Source organism: Globicephala melas, chromosome X (assembly GCF_963455315.2).
Source record: "Globicephala melas chromosome X, mGloMel1.2, whole genome shotgun sequence".
NCBI classification, from domain to species: domain Eukaryota; kingdom Metazoa; phylum Chordata; class Mammalia; order Artiodactyla; family Delphinidae; genus Globicephala; species Globicephala melas.
The window spans coordinates 16,354,118-16,375,444 of NC_083335.1; the positions used below are offsets into that span (position 1 = coordinate 16,354,118).

Sequence of the window (21,327 nt, forward strand, 5' to 3'; positions counted from 1 at the left end):
GCACGTGCTTTTCGCGGGAGGCAGACACTTCCCCAGAAGGCAAGTTACTCCACTCTTTGGTCTCGGTGTCCCCTCCCTCCCCCTCCTCCCTCCCTCCCTCCCTCTTTCTTTTCTTTTCTTTTCTCTCTCTCTCTCTCTCTCTCCCTTCCTCCCTCCCTCCCTCCCTCCCTCTCTTTCTTTTTCATTTCCTGATGCTCTTCTAATCATGCTCCCAGACAATCTTTTTCATTTGTAAGAGAGGGTCGCTTCAGGACTCGGTAGAGCTCTGTCTTGTTTCCTGGACTCAGCAGCTGCGCAGCTACCCAGGGCCCCAGTGAGAGAGCCCGAACCTTAGGAGCAAACTGCTCGCCCTCAAGGACGCTGCTTCTCCAAACTACAGCCAAGCCGCTTGGAAAGAGTACCAGTGACATTTTGCGTTTGCTCCGCAGCTCTCCCCTGTGTCACGATGGAAGAAGTGAGGAAGACCTCCGTCCAGATGCAAAGCCCTATCAAGACTGAATGGAATTCCCGCTGTGTCCTTTTCACCTATTTCCAAGGGGACATCAGCAGCGTAGTGGACGAACACTTCTCCAGAGCTCTGGGCAATGTCAAGAGCCCCCAGGGACTCAGCCCTTCCAGCCAGAGCGGAGATGTGATCCTGAGGAATGGTGAGCATGTCGGGAGAGTGGGGCTGGAATTACCTATCGGGCTATCACTGAAAGACCAGTTCTGATGCCCTCAATGCTGTTAGACGTGTGTATATTTCCTGAAGGCACATCACACTGTCTAGTGAGAAGCCACACCCTTTTCTCAGAAGTTTCACATGAAAATGGACACTGTTTAGGGAATTCCCTGATGGTCCAGTGGTAACGACTCTGTGCTTCCACTGCAGGGGACACGGGTTCCATCCCTGGTCGGGGAACTAAGATCCCCGTGAGCCGTGTGGCATGGCCAAAAAACAAAAAGGACGCTGTTTAATCAAATTGATACACCTATTCCCTTATGTCCTCAATCGTGTTAAGTGCTGAGCTCACTACTCAGTATACAGTAAGAGCGCCACAACTGTTCATTATTAGCACCATTATCTGTACTATTATTATTATTATTACTACTACTTCTGTCTGACAGGTCAGGAACACCAAAGGACTTGTGATAAGAGCATGCGTGTCCCCCGCGTGTACACCCAGCCTCCTCTCAATTAATAGTGGGTGCTCTGGGGAGCAGGGCCAGGGCCAGAGGGAGGCAAATGAACTGTCTGGCAAATGAACCTCTCCCCACCCTTAACAGCATCAGGGGTGTCTATTGCGCAAGCTCTTGGGTCATTTTTTTTTTAATAATAAGCATTCTTTCTTTTCAAAACACATTTCAAGACAGCTATGTCAAAAGGCGCCGCGCTCACGTGCTGAATGCCTCCAAGTGGGACCTCTGCTTTCAGACGCCAACACCCTGGCTGGCCAGACTCTTTCAGTCTGGGCAGGGAGTGGGTGTATTAGCTGATATAGCTTTTCAGAATTTGCTTCTCTCCCAGAAATAACTTTTCCAGTCAGGTGACGTGATTTCCTCAGAGACTCTTGGGACTTCAGGAAACATGTGGAAGGGGGTGTAGCAGCAGCAGATCCTAAAGGAAACACTGGGCACCAGGGGCTGGGTGGACAGCGGGGAGGTGTGCTGTCTAACGGTGTGCTGAGCGCTTTAGAGCAGCGGCAGGAATGGCTGTTTGGGGAATTGACATGCGGTAAGTGGGATTCACAGGATCTAACTGACTCCTGGGAAGGGTCAAAACCGCAGGCTCTTCATGCCTAGACAAGTCTGCTCACTTTGGGTATTTGACTCTGGGTTAGTTCTGAACACTTTGGCTTGGATATATTACAATCCCTTCGTTGTCAGCGCCAGCAGTTCATAGTCCCTCACTTCTTCTATTCTGCTCGCCTTGTAAACCCAACCTGAGATAAAACCAACTCTTGTCTTATTGTCACATCTCTTCGCTTCATTTTGCAGCAAGACTTATAACTGGTGTCCATGGACTCTCCGTCCTCTTCCTCTCCTCTCCTGCTCTCTTGAATCCACTCCACTCTGTTTTTCATCCTCAACACTCCTTGAAACCACTCTTATCCAGGCTAGCCGGGGACCTCCACTTTCCAAAGCCAAACGTTCCTTCTCTGTCCTCATCTTAGCTGAGCCATCGTCAGCAACGTTTGCTGCAGTCGACTGCTCTCTCTTGTAAATACCTCCTTCACTTGGATTCCATAATGTCACACCCTCATGCTTTTCCTCCTGGCTTCCTGGTTACCCTCCTTCTGTCTCCTTTGCTGGATGTCCTCTCCTCTTCAACGCTTCAACTCCTAAACATTTGAGGGCCCCAGAACTCCGATCTCAGACAATTTCTCTCTCTACACTCACTCCCTAGGGAATCTCTTCCAGTCTCTTGGTGTTAAATACCATCTATATAAATACCGCCTGTGCGCTGGTCAATCCCAAACGCGTATCTCTAGCCCAGACTGGATTTCAGACCTATCTACACAGCTGTCTACTTGATACCTTCATTTCACAGAGCTAATAGGAATCTCAAACCAAACAGGTCCCAAGCTGAACTCTTAGTTTCCCTGTCACCCTGCTCCGTCCATAAGTGGCAGCTGCATCCTTCCAATTAATTAGAGTCATATTTAACTGCTCTCTTTATCTTATATACCACATCCAATCCTTCGAACAATTCTGTAAGTTCTACCTTCAAAATATATCCGAGCTCTGACCACGTGTCCTCACCTCCACTGCTGTCCCCTTGGTCTGCGAAGCCGTCTCCACACGCCTGCCCCGGATTTTTTTTTTTTTTTTTTTTTTTGTGGTACGCAGGCCTCTCACTGTTGTGGCCTCTCCCGTTCCGGAGCACAGGCTCCGGATGCGCAGGCTCAGCGGCCGTGGCTCACGGGCCCAGCCACTCCGCGGCATGTGGGATCTTCCCGGACCGGGGCACGAACCCGTGTCCCCTGCATCGGCAGGGGATTCTCAACCACTGCGCCACCAGGGGAGCCCCCCCCGGAATTTTGCAGCAGCCTCCTCACCAGTCTCCCTGCTGCTGCCCTTGCCCCACTTCAGTCTATACCATTAAATTGAAAGTCGTACCATATGACTTTTCTGTTTGAAATCCTCCACTAGGTTCTCATCTCACTTGGAATCAAATCCAAGGTCTTTAATGGGGACCTTCCTGGCCTGGGCCCCTGTCATCTTTCTGCTCTCATATCTTACCACTTCCCACCTCCCTCACTCCAGTGTAGCCTCCTTTCTCTTTGTAGAACTTGACAAGTACAGTCCTGCCTCAGGCCCTTTGCACTTCCTCTCCCCTCTTCCTGAAATGCTCTTTCCCCAGATAAGGGCATGACTTCCCCTTTCTTCATTCAAGTCTCCATTGGAATGTCATCTTTTCAGACAGGCCTTCCCTGAACGATCTATTTAAAAAATAGAAGTCCCCACCCTGTCACTCTCTGTCTTACCCTGTTTTATTTCTCTTAGCATTTGTCACCATGTGGCATATTATATATTTATGTGTTTCTTAGCTCTTCCTACCCCCTAGACTCTGAATTCTGTGGCAGCAGGGACTCAACCGGTTAACTGATGTTTTCCAAGTACCCAGCCTAATGTCTGACACATGGAAGGTGCTCAATAAATATTTCGTGAATGAATGAAATTGTGATTTGTAGAGCTCTTTTTTTTAAAAAAAAAATTATTTATTTATTTATGGCTGCATCAGGTCTTCGTTGCGGTGCGTGGGCTTCTCATGGCGGTGGCTTCTCTTGTTGTGGAGCACGGGCTGTAGGTGCGTGGGCTTCAGTAGTTGTGGCACAGGGGCTCAGTAGTTGTGGCACGTGGGCTTAGTTGCTCCGCGGCATGTGGGATCTTCCCGGACCAGGGCTCGAACCTGTGTCCCATGCATTGGCAGGCGGATTCTTAACCACTGCGCCACCAGGGAAGCCCCCTGAAGTTGTGACTTGGATCACAAGGTGTTGATTCTGTCAATTATGGAGTCACTGTAGAGAGAGATTCATTTGGTGTATGGCTTTAGAACCAGGCAGCCTGAGGCGGGGCCTGCTTCACCATTGATCAGCCACGTGATCTCAGGGCACAGCACTTCATCTTTCTGGGCCTCCGTTCCCTCATCTGTAAAACTGAGTATTGAACTAGAGAAGGAATCGATGAGATAACGCATGTCAAAGGGCACATAGTAAATGCCATGTAGGTGGTAGTTAACTTTTGCGGTGGTGGTGTGAAGGCTTGACGCATGTTTCTGAATGGCTACAGTGGGTACGAGGGCCCACCTTCAAAACATCAGGATCAAAGCGGCAGGCCCCTCCCGTCAGCCCCCAAGTTGTCCAGGTGCTTCTGCTGGGTGGCTGCTGCCTTGTTTCTTATGCCTTCTGACTTTGCTCTGTATTCTGTGAAGCCCCTGCCCGCCAAGGGAACTTGGACATGGCCTTATATCTTGCCCAAGCCAGCCTTCCCAGGCCAAACAGAGAGGCGGCTTTCTTCTCCACCTACCTTCTGGGTTGTTGCATTTTCCGTGTGAGAGTCTCACAGATCCCGGGACTGTGAAGATGTGTCTCCCTCGCAGCGCGTGGTAGGGGCTAGGCCAATGTTCGTTCGTCTAGCTGCTTGAACAAATGAAGGAGAAAGTCCGTCTTCCTCAAGGCCTCTCTTATCGCAGTTAGGAGTCAAGTTTCTCATAAGCTCTGCTGCCTCCGGGGAGGGTCCCCTGAAAGAAGGCGGGTCCCCAGTTGTTTTCACTGGAAGTGTTACATGAGATGCACGTAGCTTCGTAGCTTCGAAAATAGTGGGAAATTCGTTACTGACCCTTAGCATCCTCTCAGCCTCTTCAGGCCAGTCCCAGGCTGCCTGGCCCTACTGAGGCCTCAGCTAAGCCACACGGAGAACAGGCTTCCATTCATGGGCTCCCATGGCGGGCTCACCCACATTCTAAGGGTGCTCTGTCAGGCCAAACACGCAAAGCCCAAACACTGAGGCCCGTATGGCTAGGAAATGCCATTGAACTTCCTGGCTGCTTTTCTCAAATCAAAGGTACTTTTTTATTTACTTAGGTATAATTTATACTGGCCCTACTTGTAGAAAAGAAAACACAAGCTGAAAGTATCTTTGAATTATCTCCCTTTTAGAAGGACGTTGGGGATTTTAGAGTAGGTAACTCGAGAAGCTTCAGAAGTTACTATTTCTGGGATCACGGTTCTGGTACACTACCACCCTGTATTCTTCCTATCCCAGCCTCGAGCCCAGCCCTAGGCCTGGCAACATGCTCAAGGGCTGCTGAGAAGAAGGTATACGTACAGCCTGAGCCCTCAGAGGTCTTTTATAGCCAGTCTCCTTCTCTTGCCCCCTCCAGAATCCAGTCGGGGTGGGGAAGAAACGCTGGGTTTCTTCCTTCCTTCCTTCCTTCCTTCCTTCCTTCCTTCCTTTCTTTCTTTTTTATTTAAAAAAATTTTTTTAAATTGAAGTATAGTTGATTTACAATGTTGTATTAGTTTGAGGTGTATAGCAAAGTGATTCAGTTATACATATATATGGATCTATTCTTTTTCAGATTCTTTTCCCTTATATAGATTCTTACAAGATATTGAATATAGTTCATAGAGTTCCCTGTGCTATACAGTGGGACCTTGTTTTTTATCTGTTTTATATATGGAAGTGTGTATCTGTTAATCCCAAACTCCTAATTTATCCCTCCCCCCTTTTCCCCTCTGGTAACCATAAGTTTGTTTTCTAAGTCTGTGAGTCTGTTTCTGTTTTGTAAATAAGTTCATTTGTATCATTTTTTAGATTCTACATATAAGTGATAGCATATGAAAGTTGTCTTTCTCTGACTTACTTCATTTAGTATGATAATCTCTAGGTCCATCCATGTTGCTGCAAATGGCATTATTTCGTTCTTTTTTATGGCTGAGTAATATTCCATTTGTGTGTGTGTGTGTGTGTGTGTGTGTCTCATCTTCTTTATCCATTTCTCTGTCCATGCACATTTAGGTTGCTTCCGTGTCTTGGGTTTCTGTTTTAGTGTGAATATCTACATGAGGAAAAGTCATGCTAGTTGTTTATGGCCCCTGTGAACCCTGATGACTTCGTGTCTTCCTTCCCAATGAGGGAGAGGACTCTGCACTAACTTACAGGGAGCCACACTGGGTGCCAGGTGCTGTGCTGTAACTGCATTCACTTCAGTCCTTTAAATCCACTACAATTGATAAGGGTCAAAGCTGGGTAAACAGAATCTATGGTGTTAGGAGACAGGAGAGGGGTTATATTTGGAGGGGTTTAGTGATGGGAAAGGGGGCTGAGGAAGGCTTCTGGAGTGACTGTCATAATCTGTTCCTTGATCTGGGTACTCATCACCCAGTTTGTGAAAAATTTTTACCCCCAGCTGCACACTTATACTTGTGCATTTTCCTACATGCGCGCTGTTCTTCACAAAACCACTTTACAATGGGTATTAATAGCTTCACTTTACAGAGGAGGAAACTGCATCCCAGAGAGGGTAAGTGATGGGATGGGTCACACAGCCCAGTGAGTGATAGAGATTGAAGCCCAGAGAGGGTAAGTGATGGGATGGGTCACACAGCCCAGTGAGTGATAGAGATTGAAGCCCAGGTCAGTCAGACTCCAGAATCAGTCTCTTGACTATTCCACTGTGTTGCCTTTGTAGACCCTGATGGCACCCCAGCCAGAGAGTTAATGCCTATTAGGACTCTCACTAATAATGTTAATAATGACTAATATTTATTGAGCACTTCCTGTGTGCCAGACCCTTTGCTAGGGGCTGTCACGTGAATTAATCTTACTGAATCTTCAGACCAACCTATTGGTTAATTCTCACCATGCCCATTTTCCCGGTAAGAAAACTGAGGCTCAGAGAGGCAAATGACTTGTCCAAGATTCCACAGCTAGTAAGGGGCAGCTGTTCACAGCCAGATCATTTGATTCCAGATACTGAGCTCTTAGCTACTTCCAAAATACTAGTACACTTTCTATGTTTAATCTCCTATTTTCAGTTGGGAAAGGGAACCTGGATAATCAGCAAAAGACTAGGTAATCCAGGCAGGAGGCCATGAAGGAGGGGGTGGGACTGAATAGGACCCACCCCCCTGAACTGGGTGCCCTGGAACAGGACTGTCCCCCATAAGCTGTCTCTGCCTCTGGTGTTATTTCAGCCATCGGCTAATACAAAGAATATCCTCTTTGTTTCTGGGATGAATGAATCAGGCAGGTCAAAGTTGGGACCTTCGTGGGGCAAGATATGTGTGTGTGTTCAGAGGGATCTCGGCTTCAACTTCATCATAAAACAGCATTTATATTAAAGGTGGAGACGGGGGACAAAGAAGGAGGAAAAGATGGGTGGAAGGTAATCGGACAATTATTTCACAGCTGTGACAGGTTCACTGAGTCAAGTGGGTTCATAAATTTTTACTTAACTAAATTTTTCTAATCACAAAAATAATGTGTCAAGTTTTGAAACTTTAGAAAACACAGAAGCATTCAGGACACAAAACCACATGTGCATCTATGTGCACATACTAAGTTTTACAACCTAACATCATTTTGCACATCATGGCTTGTAACTTGGTTTTTTAACCGACAATAAGCCATATGTATCTTTATTGCCATTACATGTTCTACTACAACATCATTTTATGGCTCAAGAGTATCCTTTTTATAGATGTACCAGATCTATTAAAATTTTCAGACATTTAGATTGTTGCCAGTCTTTCACTATAGGTAAATATCACATCGAATATCCTTGTAGCTCAATTTTTGCAGGCATCATTGCTTATATTCTTAAAATAAATGGCTGTAAGTAGAATGACTGCATCAGAGTCCACTCAAATTTTAGGGTTTCGATAGCTACTGACAAATTGCTCCCAGAAATGTTATGCCCATCTGCCCCCTGTCCAGCCACAGGAGTGTGTGAAAGTGCAGGCTCGCTGCATTCTTGCAATTATGGGAGACAGAACCAGTGAATGAAGTCTGAGGCTGAGAATCAGCCAGCTCTATACCTGCTGGCTATGTGTGGCCTTAGGCGAGTTCGTTTAACCACTATTTTCTCATCTGGCTTCCTGTGAATCTCACGGGAGACGCATCCAGAATGCTAGATAAAGAGCCTGGCCCATAGTAAGTGCTCAATAAACAAAAGCTCTTCTAGATGTACAGTGGTTCCTGCCCACCTCTGATGGATTATTTCTGGGAATGTACACACCAAACCAAGGCTTCTGAAATCTCTCTCATAGCCAATACCTACTCCATCCTCCACGTCAGCCCCGAAGCGCTGCGGCTGCCACTGCTTCCCAGACGCCTTGGCTTTGTCCTTTCCTGCCCTCCCTTCTGTGCTGACTGAGGGCAAGGAGGCTCCTCAGGCCTCATGCATTACCAATTTGCTTTTCCTGGTTGATTCTGTGGAGTGTTGCAGACCAGGGGAGAAACCCGTGAATGTGAGCCTACACTGTGTTTCTAAACCAAAATAATACTAATAGTAACCACAGCAACAGCTCTCACTTCTTGAGTGCCTACTAGGTCCCGGGCACCATGCCAAACGCTTTACATGTATTGTCCCCTTCCATCTCACGACAGCCCCAAGAGGCTCTGAGACAGGAGGGGACATGCTCGGTGTCACACATATAGGAGGTGGCAGAGCTGTGATTGGACTCCCAGCCTGTCTGGCCTCAAAGTCTGTGCTCTTAGACCTTCTGCGTGCTGCTCTTGTCCACAGAGAAGGATTTAGTGGGGACTGTGTGTGTGCATGTGTGTGTGTGTGCGCGCCAGTATGCCTGTGCACGTGTGAGGGCACACACGTGGGTGTGCCTTCATTACAGTAACGTTTAGTCAGGGCCCACTCTGTGCCAGGCACTGTGCAAGTTCCTGAGTATGTGATGGTGAACAAAAGAGAAGGGATCTCAGTCCTCTTAGAGCTTACTGGCTAGTGGGGAGGACCAATAGTGAGGGAAGGAGGGCAGGAGGGAATGGAATCACAGGTTAGGCTTATGCCACGGAGCGGTAAGCAGGGCATAGTCACAGAGTAGCAGGCTAACACCCTGGACATTGGCAGCTCAGGGAGAGCCTCTCTGAGGGGGTGACATTGAAGTTGGTGTGTCCAGAAACTAGTCTGGAACGGGAGACGGGACCACCACGCAAGGATAGAGTGGAGGGAGGGTCCTCTGGGGTGGAAGCAAACTCTGATGCCTGGAGGTGTTTTCTAGAAGGTTCTGGGGTTCTCAGCAGTGTCTATGGGTGGCATGGGTGGTGCCTCTGGGTTTGCTTAGGATGCCAGAGAATAGCTAGCTATTTTCACCCTAAAAGGGCAGGGTGGGAAATGGAGACTTGCGCTCTCTGAACAGGACCTGGTCTTAGGACCAGAGGCCTCAGGAATGCTAGAGGCATGGATGGGACTAAGAGGCTGGGGCTACATGTTCAGAGTTGGAGTAGAGGGGATGGAAGCCTTTTGTATTCCTACTGAAAGAAAAATCCAGCCTGGGAGGGAGGGGGAGGGGCAAAATAGGAGAAAGGTATTAAGAGGTACAAGCTACTAGGTACAAAATAAATAAGTTACAAGGATGTAATATACAGCTCAGGGACTATAGGCGATATTTTAGAGTAACTTTGTATGGAGTATAATCTCTAAAGATACACCTGAAACTAAAATAATATTGTAAGCCAATTATACTTTAATTAAAAAAAAAAGACTAAAGCCGCATCCACTTCAAGACATCACAAGATAGGAGGTGGTTAACATTTCACAAACACTGCCTAGTGTCACCTTGAAGGAAAAGAAAAAGAATGAGAAAAATCCAGCCTTCCCTAAGTGTCCCCAAAGAGCTCCTTGCCCGCTCTCCGTTCATTAGTGTAGGTTGGGGTTTGAGAAGGCAGCAGAGTCTTCCCTAGGGCTCCCTCTCATCTCCCAAGTAACTAAGAGGGGGATCTTGGGTAAGGAAGTGTCACCAGGGCCACTTCTAGCGGTGGCAACCGGGAGCCACTCCAGCGGCCCCCAGGATATATGGCCGTGGTTGTTGGAAGCTGTTTGCCCAAGCAGCCTGGGAAAGAGGCCCACCAAAATCTAGGGTCTCTGCTCCACGGGACACCGCACCCAAGCCTGCTCTGGCCAGGTGCTTTCCCCAGGCCACCCAAGGCCCACCATTGGGTTGCTGTGAATTCAGGATTGGGCCACATACTCCAGCCAAACTGTGCTCTGGTGCACTCAGTGACCAAGTGTGACCTTGGCCAGAGGCGCGCCACCCACTCCCCTTAACGTTTCACTCAGAGAATTCTGGAAGGGAAGCAGTTTTTAAAAATATTCAAAACACGCTGGGGCCTTGCCTTCCACTTTTCAAGTGTTCAAAACCTAGGTCCTGTGCATGAGATCTGTGAAGCCAGTTCAGATGGAAACTGCCCAGTTATCAGAGGCCACGCACTGTTTCTCATTTGTGCTTAGGACATGTTCTGTGCCCTCATTCAATACGAAGCACAAACAGTGGTTAGCCTAAGTCAGCTTAATCACTGTTTGTGCTACACAGCGCCCTGAATTGCTACTAGCCCGCAGATAACAGTTTTCAAAAGTAACATCCATCCCCAGGAACAAATCTTCATGTGCTTCCTTGCCCTTGGCTTCATTAAAAGTAGCCACCCATCGCCCATCTCTCGTGAACGCTGGGAAAAGTTGGGCAGAGTATCTGTGCCGTGTAGGTTAGGGCTTGTTTTGCTGTGGTGGTGGGTGGGACACTCCAGTATCACTGGGCTGACCTCTCAGACAAAATCCAGGCAAATTGAACATTCAGGGGCACTGGGACAGGTGCAGGAGGAGGGGGGGGGGGCCTGACAGCCACACCCACGCGCCCTCTGCATTATCTTGGATAGATAAGAACCTCCAGGCTTTAAGCGCCATCTGCCAGAGTTCGCTCTCTCCCTCCGCCCCTCCTCCTGAGTGGGTGTTGAGAATGGGGAAAACGCCCGTCCATGTCATGGGCTGCCCGAGACTCTTCGAGAACTCTGATTCAGCAGCTGTTAGAGGCGCAATTTGAACCAGTGTCTCTGAGACCAAAGGAGACTCCATCCCCACTAGCTTGTCCACAAGAACTTTGCAAGAAGAAACTGAGTTGCTGCTTGACCTTGAGCATTTTGCTTTCGCAGGAAGAGGTTCAAGCCACCACTTCCCTGCCCATCACTGATCCCTCCAGCTCAGATCCCTACTTGGCTAAGCTGCTTGGCTAACTTGGTCCAGTCTGTTAACATCCCCATGCCCCAGACCTCTCTTGAAAGTGGGGTTTCAATCCCTAGAGTTGTGTGATGTAAGCAAGTATTAAACCCTTTGTAAAGTTCTGTGGAGTCCTCCTATTCGGTGTGTTCCAAGCACCAGCTATAAAATAAAGCCAAACAACGGCAACAAACAAACACCAATCACCTTTAACCAAGTAATTCTACTTCTAGAAAAGTTTCCTTGAGGGGCTAGTTGGACAAGGGATGTACTGCCTTATGATGGGATACCTGCAGCCATTTAAAAAGCTGGTGTTGGCTCTATTCTTTGCTCTGGGAGGATGTCTGCGATATTTTAATAATGCAAAAGCGACCTTGAAAACAATATGTGATGTGAAAACAATGCATACATGAATAGAAACAAATCTTAGAAAGAAGTACACCTAAAGGTAGACAATGGCAGTCTCCGGATACTATGCTTAGAGTGATTTTTTGTACAATTAAAAAATAGTATATATTAACCAGAAATAAATTAAGCTAATTCCATTTTGAAAACAATACATAAAACTGTCTTCTAAATCTTTCCTTCCCAGATAGTGGCATGCCTCCAAATCAGTGGCGTTTCTCTTCTCAGTGGACAAAGCCACAGCCGGAAGTATCTTTTGCAAATGGTGCCGCCAGCTGCAGCTTGAGTGGATCTGGTCCCATGGCTGTGGATCAGTATCCAGTGTCCCTGACCGGGAGCCCTTCCATTCAGCCTGGCGAGCCGAGGCATTTCTCCTCCCTCGCCAGCTCCAGCTTCCCAGAGCTTGGCTACCCTCATGCCTTTTCCACTGGGCACTCGGTTCCAGAGACCCAGCCTGATGGGAAGTATGAGCCCCTCCTAAGTCTCCTCCAGCCAGAGAGATGCCTAACCCATCCTCAGGAATCTGCCTCGTGGGAGGATGGCAACTCTGCCCAGACGGCTGGAAGCATGGGATTGCTCTTCAACCTGCCTTCCGGCTCAGCCCACAGTAAGGAAATGCCTCCAGATGCTTGGAGGATTGCCTCTGATTGGTTGTGGTTGAGAGTGAGTTGGCGTGAGATGGGATGTGAGGACGACTTGCTGCCACTCCAGCTACAGGGCTTCTGAGGGATAGAATGTTTTGCTTAAGTTCCATCTGTCTTCACTAGGCTGCGTCGATAGTCACCGTTTAACGACTAAAGGGTTGCATAGATAGCCAGACAGATGCACTTGGCTCAGAGTATTCACCCTGGTCTGCTGACTTGGACTTACCCTAGAAAAATGGGCTGCTGCCTAAAATCTTAGGGTCCTGCATTCACCTCACTGTGAGCTGCTAAATAATCCATTTGTAAGACAGAACTCAGGGATATACCTACAGGCTCAAAACTCTATCCTCCAAACAGGTTGGCAACTTGCAATAATGCCAGACCCCTAGGCAAGAACAAGGGCCATCTATACCATCCATCTGCTCCACACATTAAAATTCAAAGTGACTGGAGGCAGCCCCCTTGCTGCCTGGAGAGCGTCATGGTGCCTGACTGTCTGGGGCTTCTGCTCCCAGACCCACACCCCTCCACAAATGAAAGCATCCTTAAGGCTCATTCACCATTTCATTTACTCACTCACCTGACAGATATTTAATCCTCTGGCTTTCTGTACCCTAGATGAATTTTCTTTCCAGCTCCCTGGTCCATACGTATCTGGTTCTAGCGTTCCATGCCTGAAAGAAATTGCTAGAAGCTGCTTTTACTTCCGAACCAAGTATATATATTACACAAAGGGCCTGTTCAGTCTAGCCCTACCCAGGTCAGGTGCTGTGCTCCATCCTAATGTCGAAAACCAATTTCCCATTAAAATACCACTCCATCATTCCCACAGTTTGATTAGGAATGTACCTAAAGAGTAAATCATAAAAATGTCATGCTTGGGAAACCTATGAGGATTCCCACCCTAGTCCTCTTTTTCAAAAATCTGCTCCTGCTGGATTCAGAGGGACAGATGAGGCCAACTGTGTATATATGCTTGTGCACACACACAGCAGAGCCCTGTCTCAACAGATGGTTAGAACACAGATGGCTCAAATCATCACCTCCCAAACATAACAAGCCCGTGCAGTTCAAGTCCAATTCAGCAAAGATTTAGTGAGCATCTACTATATGCCAGGCACATCATGGCAAAGCCACCATGCAGGCATTATCCAATTCCTGAAAGTTCTAGACACATTCTCAAACAAATGTTGATCGCTAAAGTCTCGACTGCTACCAACTCTTCAGACTCTCCTACTAATGCAGATATCTGTCGGATTAATTGGTGACCGATGGTCCAGGATCTGTTGAGGAAGTCAGTGGCCCTTGATCAGAAACATTGCCTGTAACATGGGAACAAAACCCACAGGGCCTTCAAAACAGAAGCTTCTCTGTTTTTGTAGCAACTGATAAAATGTCAGGTGTCTATAAATTGAGGACCAGGCGATTTGGGGTTCCCTGGGGGGCTTCTGGGCACTTTCTAACCCAGTCCCCGATTTCATTCCCAATCATGTTTTCTATTTTCCTAGGTAAGAAAATCTATTTCCCCCCTGATGGTGGACCTGCCAGCTCCAGCCTTGCAGTTGAAAGTAAGTATCTGCTTCTGCCTTTGATAACATGTCTCTGTATCCTGAGAACAAGCTTGTAGCATAAAAACCAGGATCTCCCACGCTCGACAGACACATCAAGGCATTTTTATGGGTATCATGACATTTGTTTCTAGTTTTTGTTCCTGAGAATTGGGCTGCCCAAACCTTTTAGTCATGTCCAATTTTGTCATCATCGTGTAGATGTGGATAAAATCTTTTCATCATGGTCAATATGTTCTTTACAAATGTAGCAATTTCTCATGGAAAACTGCCCTCCTGAGGGAACATAATAGACTTCATGGTTCCCCAATGAAGAGGGAAGGTGCTAACTAGCCGTGTGGCTCCAAGTACATCATTATAGTAACTGCTTCCCTTTAAGGAATAAAGAGCTGGTATTACAGCCTTAAAATTCCCTTTTAATACCAATAAAAAGACATTTTCACACTTGCTCTGTGAATAAAGTTTTTTCAGTAACTCAAAAAAAAAAAAAAAACAAACCCAGGATCTCCAGCAATTGAAATGACCCCCATTTCTACTTAGTATTTTCATCCCTAGAATAGGTTTCATTTTGGTCTCAAAGAGCCCGTGCACTTGGTATCTTGTAAAACGTCTTGCCTATTTTCTAATTTGGCTATAAAAGCAACTCTACTGAGTTCTTTGCGCTGGATTTAAGTGAGATAACCAAGGTGACGCAGGAAAATGAACAAATTCATGAGGGCTAGCCTGCTCTTTCCCAGATGTTCAGTTTTCAGCCTAGAACATAGGGCCACCCCGGGACTCTGCAGTCAGAGAAAATGCCACCTGATACCAAAGGCTAGGAGTCTGTCTGGGCCCACGCTCAATTTGAAAGTGATGTCAAATGAGGACAGTCTCAGGGGTTGACATGAGGATTTTCGTGACCTGGTGTCGAATCCAGCTTCATTACTTACTAGCTTTAGGAACTTAGCCACGTTTCTTCACCTGTCCATACCTCAGTGGCTTCATTTATAAAATGATGATTAAAATAATGCCCACCTCATCAGGCTTCTGTGAGGATTAATTGAAATAATATATGTAAATGCTTAGAATTTACATTCTAATGGGAATTAGCTCCAGTGAGCCCGGCACAACATAAGGCAGCAAAAAGTGCCTTTCGGGAGGGCATCCTGTGTGCCTTCAGCTGTTCTCGTGCTGTGTGTTTGAGAGGCATCAAGGGAAGAGCTGCCACCACGGCCCCAGATCTCAGGCACTTTACAGTTTGGTGTGGAGTGAGGGTGAGCACGATATATAGGCCTCCCTAGGATGTTCGGTCCTTGAGGGCCGAGGCTTTGAGGGGTGAACCGCCCCATCCTGAGCACCTGCGGCAGTGCAGAGGTCAGATGAATGAGTGCACAGGTGCTGGAAACAATAAAAGAACATCGAAAAAGGAAATGGTAAAAATCTATCTGCCAACAGAGTACAAATTAATTTTGTTTGACACCATTTTGTAAAACAGAAACAAGCAAGGCGCAAATCACCCTCAGGGAGGAACTGGCGGTGCCCAGGTGGGGAGGGAGATTTAAGGTAGCGCGGCTTTGTCAGGCTTCATGGAAGGCTCTGCCTGAGGGGATGAGCTCTGCTGGCCTTCTAATGAATGATATCAGGGTTATCAAGTCTCCTAAGTACTTGTTAAGAGTTTATACATTTAAAAATTATAAGCCTTAGAATTACTAAAAACTTGATGATTTCCGTTGTTCACAGGCCCAAATTAACAGCAGCACCACCTGTGGGTGATGGCTGTGAGGCAGATCCCACACACTGCATCCCGCTCAGTCCCCACAACGACCTTGAGATACGGGTATGAGGACATCCTAGGTGCCTTATACGAGAGGTAGCCAGTAAATAGGGATTGACTGACTGAATGAAGGAATGAATATGCCCATTTTATAGATGAGGGGACTGAGTCTCAAACAGGTGAAAGGCCTTACTCGCCTTAAGATCACACAGCAGCAGGCAGCAGAGGTATTCTCTCTCTGCTCTTGCCGTGTCCTACAATGATCAGCATCGAAAATTACACGAAACATAAATCATCAAAACAATTCCAACTTAAATCAAGTGTACAACAGTGAAGATTAGCAACTGGTACGGTTGTTTCACTGTATATGGGTTCACTGTCCATCTGTGGCCAGGACACCATCCTGGAATAAGAGGAGTGGGTGCAGAAGACTTGGAAAGCATGCAAAGGAGCAGTATTACCTTGAGAAAGGGCCAAGGGGATGAGCCTTCCATGCAGAGAGCAGTTGACAGGAGGTGGGGAATGGGTACCTGGCTATGCCAATAGCCCCCATCCCCATTGGCCAAGCTGCAGCTGTGGCTTTGGGCAGAGGAGGCAGCAGGGCGTGGGGACGGGGAAGTGGGGTGACTCCCTAGGTGGATAAAAGGACCAGGAAACCCCTTCAAAACCCATGCTCTTAAGAGAGCACACTGCCAGTTTCTCCATCTTGCCTGGTGCTGAGAACCACAGGGGAGCTCGTGAAATGCCCAGATTCTGTGCCATCACTTCCTGGTTGGTAGCTTTGGCGTGGGACTTGGTCGCCTCTTTATATGTTTGATTCTTGATATATTTTGTATTGACCTGATTTGGGTGGGGGCTTGGTTTTTTTGGGGGGGTTTGTTTTTTGTTTTTGCCCACGCGCCTTGTGAAATCTTAGTACCCCGACCAGGGATTAAACCCAGGCCCTGGCAGTGAAAGCGCTGAGTCCTAACCACTGGACCACCAGGGAATTCCCATATATTAACCTGATTTTGAAGTGAGCTGGATGAAACTTTCAGGAAGGATTTTGGTAGTTCTGAAAGATTTCCTCTGTGAGACCCCAGATAAATATTTGTCAAAGGAAGGAAGGAAGGCCGAGTCCCCTCCTTCCCCTCCAATATGGCCTAGTCCCCTCATGCAGGTGTCCCACACCCATGAGGCAGAGACCTTGTGGAGAGAAGAGCGATCTGCTGGAAGGGTAGTTAGTTGGAGAGACCTTTCCGGAGGGGACTCCCCAAAACTGCGGTGCCGAAATTTTTAGTGAATTTGATTTTTTTAATCTGTACAAATAGACACTGATTCCTTGTACATTTCTTCAGTTTTTACAGGTAATAATAATATTGACATTGCTATTTGCCAGACACGGTGCTCTTTTATTTACATATATAAATCTCATAGTGTATAAAACTGTCTTGGTCCCTGCTCCCCAGAGAGTTAATAGTCTAGTGGGGAAGGTAGACTCCATCAAAAAAACAATAAAGAAGACAAAACAAAATATTTGCAAGTTACGGTAAGTATGAAGGAAGCATACCAAGTGTTGAAATAGAGAAAGATGGAGGCCAACTTTGGATAAAGTGGTCAAGGGAGGCTTCTGTGTGGAAGTGATGTGCAAGCAGGGACCCGAATGAAGTGAGGGATGGAGTGAGCTTTAGGAAGAGCTGGAGTGGGGATGGAGGGAGCTGCCCTGCCCAGGCCCGGAAGTGAGTGAGGAACGGGCCAGAGCCCAGCCTGGAGAGGTCGACTGGGGCCGGCTGACACAGGGCCTTCTGGGTCATGGTGGGAGGTTGGATTTTCTCTTCTAAGTGACCCAGTGAGCCATGGAAGGGTTTGAAGTGTGAGCCAATTTGCATTTATTTATTTATTTTAAGTATTTTTACATATTTTATTTATTTATTTTTGGCTGCGCTGGGTCTTCATTGCTGCGCTCTGGCTTTCTCTAGTTGCGGCGAGGGGGGGGCTGCTCTTCCTTGCGGTGCGCGGGTTTCTCATTGCAGTGGCTTCTCTTGTTGTGGAGCATGGGCTCTAGGCGCACGGGCTTCAGTAGTTGTGGCACGCAGGCTCAATAGTTGTGGCTCACAGGCTCTAGAGCACAGGCTCAGTAGTTGTGGCTCGCAGGCTAGTTGGTCCGAGGCATGTGGGATCTTCCCGGACCAGGGCTCGAACCCGTGTCCCCTGCATTGGCAGGCGGATTCTTAACCACTGCGCCACCAGGGAAGCCCCCAGTTTGCACTTAATAAGGGTGCAGAAACCTGCTGTGGAGAGGATTGACTGGAGAAAGGGATGAGAACAAAAAGACCAGTTAGGAGGCCAGAAGCATAGGATGGTAGCCTGGATCAGATGGCAGCAGTGGAGGCCAAATGAAGTTAATGCATTTGAGATCTATTTGAGGGGGGTTAGCTCTTCGGTTTCCTGCTTGAGCAACTGGGTGGATATATGTATGGAAATGAGGAAGACTGTAGGAGAACAAAACTCTGACCACGTTCAGTCTGGGTGCCTACAAGACAGGCAAGCGGATATCCCTCTTCAACAGTTGTGTATGTAAGTGTGGAGTTCAAGAGGGGAGTCTGGATAAACTTCTGAGATTGTTCAGTATAAAATGACATTGAAAGCCATTGAATGATCACCCAGGCAGAGAAGAGAGAAGGGCAGAGGGCAGAGTCTTGGAGTGTGCCAATATTTACAAGTTGAGGACATAAGGACCCAGAAGATGATACTGAGAAGAAGCAGTCCCTGGGTGGGAGGAGAGCCAGGAGCGTGAGGTGTTACAGAAACTCAGAGAGGAGAAAGTTCCAGAGAGCATGATCAACTGTGGCAAAGGCTTCCGAGAGATCAAATAAGAGAAGACCAGGGAAATTTCTATTGGATGTGGCATCAAAGATTTTGATAACCTAGTTAAGAGCAGTTTTCGTTATAGCGTGTGGACGGAAGCGAGGTTGGGTGGGTTGAAGAGGGAATGGGAGATGAGAAAGTGGAGACAGTAAATGCCAGTAGCTTCTCGGAGAGCTTAGCATTGAGGGGGGTGAACAGAAATAAGGTGGTAGCTACGGAGACTAGTGGAGTGGAGTGGGTCTTTTTTTTTTAAAGAAGGCAAATATTACAGCCTATACAAAATGAAGAGATGGATGACAGGAGGATGAGGATAAATTCGTGGTTGAAGTCACTGAGAAGTTTTTTTAAAATTTTTTTTTTAATTTTTTTTTTACATCTTTATTGGAGTATAATTGCTTTACAATGGTGTGTTAGTTTCTGCTTTGTAACAAAGTGAATCAGTTATACATATACATATGTTCCCATATCTCTCCCCTCTTGCGTCTCTCTCCCTCCCACCCTCCCTATCCCACCCCTCTAGGTGGTCACAAAGCACCGAGCTGATCTCCCTGTGCTAAGCAGCTGCTTCCCACTAGCTATCTATTTTACATTTGGTAGTGTATATATGTCCGTGCCACTATCTCGCTTTGTCACAGCTTACCCTTCCCCCTCCCCACACTGAGAAGTTTTGAAAGGGACATGTGGAAGTACTGACATTTGCTAAGAGGAGGGGACCTTCTGCCATTGAAAGCAGACAAAAGAAGGAGAATAAGGACACAGATGCAAGTAGATTTGCAGGCTTGTTTGTGGGGAGTCTGAAATGTACTAATTACACGATTTCTCTCTTCTCAGTCAACTATGAAGGCTGAGATCACCAGTTTAAGTGGAAACAGGCTTGGGTGACTTTTGCCAGTGCTGTTGGGTTAGTGTAATGCAGAGAAGGCAAACGGTGAGGTTCATCCAGGGTTGAGATTTTGATGAGTGAGTGCGATGGGTGGAGAAAGAGGAAAAGGAGTTGAGGGTATTTGCAAGCGAGTGATTGGAACAAGGGACCATGGCGTGTAAGCTGCTCAAAGAAGGAAATGGAGGCAGATGGGAGGTGCCGGGTAGTGGAGGTTGATGGATTGGAGGATGAGGTTATATAAAATGCGGTGATAAGACTACGTAAGCCAATGACATTGGGACATGGTGGTTGGAGAGCGGATGTTCGAAATTGAGAGGGCAAGGATGCTACCTGTGTAGGCCATGATGAGGTCTGGCGTGTGACCAGGGCAAATGGCTGGCTGAAGTGGCATGAAGTAAAGATCATTAGAAGGTGAGGAGAATGACAAGAGCCATGGAAGTGAGGCAAAAGAAGAACCAATAGCTCCCCACATCACGGGTACTGTTTAGATCCTCATTCACAGATGAGAACATGGAGCTTTAGGGAGGTTAAGTCACTTGCCCAAAGTCAAGGTAAGTGTCAGCGTCAGCTTTCTCTGTCCTTGGTCTTACCCACTAATCTAACCTGCAGCATGACCCCACAATAATTCTACTCCCTATAAAGGCACTGCCTCTTTAACAAAATAAGAGCTAATATTTATTGAACATATCTGTGCCACACACTGTTCTAAGGGCTTTACATGTGTGTAACTCATGTAGGAGGTAGGTATCATTAGTATTCCCATTTACCAGTTGAGGAAAGTGGGGCTCAGATAGGCTAGGCAACTTGCCCAAGGTCACACAGCTAGGAGTGGTGAGGTAGGTCAGAATTCAAACCTGGGCTCCTTGGACCCCAAGCTGGCTTCTTTCCTCATCATGCTTATCCTATTTTTCAGAAAGCCAGTCTCCAGAGAGAAGAAAAGATCTGTTCTTTTACTGAACTCCGGTTTAAAGAAGAGAATTCCTTTTTCCAAACCTGCTTATGTTTTTCTACTGAGAATCCAGAGGGTCTAGAGACATCGCCGTCCTTATCTCTTTCTGCCACAAAAGAGCACTGAGTCCAAAGCAAGTTTCTGTTCTCCCTGAAATTCTATACTTTTCCTTGGCACCTATGCCCCACATTAGGTTTTTTTTTTTTAACTTTTTCAGCATATAAGATGGTTAAAAGAGATGTTCCGCGGTGGGGAGCATAGAGGCTCACACCCCCTGCACCCACTGCCCTCCTACTTAGAAATCAGCCGCCTTACCCTCCATCAGCTGGGTCTTCCACATCAAGACTGATGGCGTGGTACCCGATGGGGTTGTCCCACTCTTCGAACTGAATAGAGGTTCCAGGAACAGCCTGACACTTTCTAGCCTTAACCAGACTATTTCCATCTTCCCTCTTGCCTCTACAAAAAGCAAAATGGAAATGGGGTGGGCAAGACCCACTGAGAGTGGCTGGAGTCTGAAAGGAAGCTGAAAAGGTCTCAGGCTGGGCCTGGTGAACGAGATAGTCACCCGGAAAATTCGATCCCTGAATTCTAAAAAAGTGATTCCAAATAGAATGGCTGAGCAATCTGAGAAGTAACTTGCAAGTCGTTAGTAAGCAAACCACGCCATCCCAAGTGGGGCCTAGAATGAGCTCTGTATCCAGAACGTTTCTTGGATGAGTTGCAAGACTTGCTGGCTGCCTTCCCTCTGAGGAGGAGGTCATCTGCACCTGACAGCCTTCTGCAGAGGCCCGCCTGGCTGCCATGAACACGGAAGCTTTCCTGTAGCTCTTCCGCTGTTAGTGACATCGGGAAAATAGTAACTTTCTTTCCAGCACAGAACCGTTGGGGCCACCAGTGTGGCTGCCCACGTGGGTCCAAGACTTGGTAGCAGGACTTCTCTGCAGATTGTTCCAGATGAGATGACAAATTTCTCCAAACTCATTCATCTCTCCGATCTGATAGACAGCTCATGGTCCGGTGTGAGCTCGGTACTTAGCCCTGACAACCCTGGAGGCCCCTGCCACCA

The 21,327-nt window shown here is 47.3% G+C and overlaps 1 protein-coding gene across 1 annotated transcript; it reads left to right on the forward strand.

Annotated features, from left to right (window-relative positions):
• The first annotated feature begins 445 nt into the window (after positions 1 to 445).
• Positions 446 to 20,364, forward strand: VGLL1 (vestigial like family member 1). Its single transcript, XM_030845001.3, has 4 exons — positions 446 to 647; positions 11,802 to 12,221; positions 13,767 to 13,826; positions 20,223 to 20,364. The coding sequence occupies exons 1-4, from the start codon at positions 446 to 448 to the stop codon at positions 20,264 to 20,266; spliced, it is 726 nt and encodes a 241-aa protein (XP_030700861.2). The 3' UTR covers positions 20,267 to 20,364.
• The last annotated feature ends 963 nt before the right edge of the window (positions 20,365 to 21,327 follow it).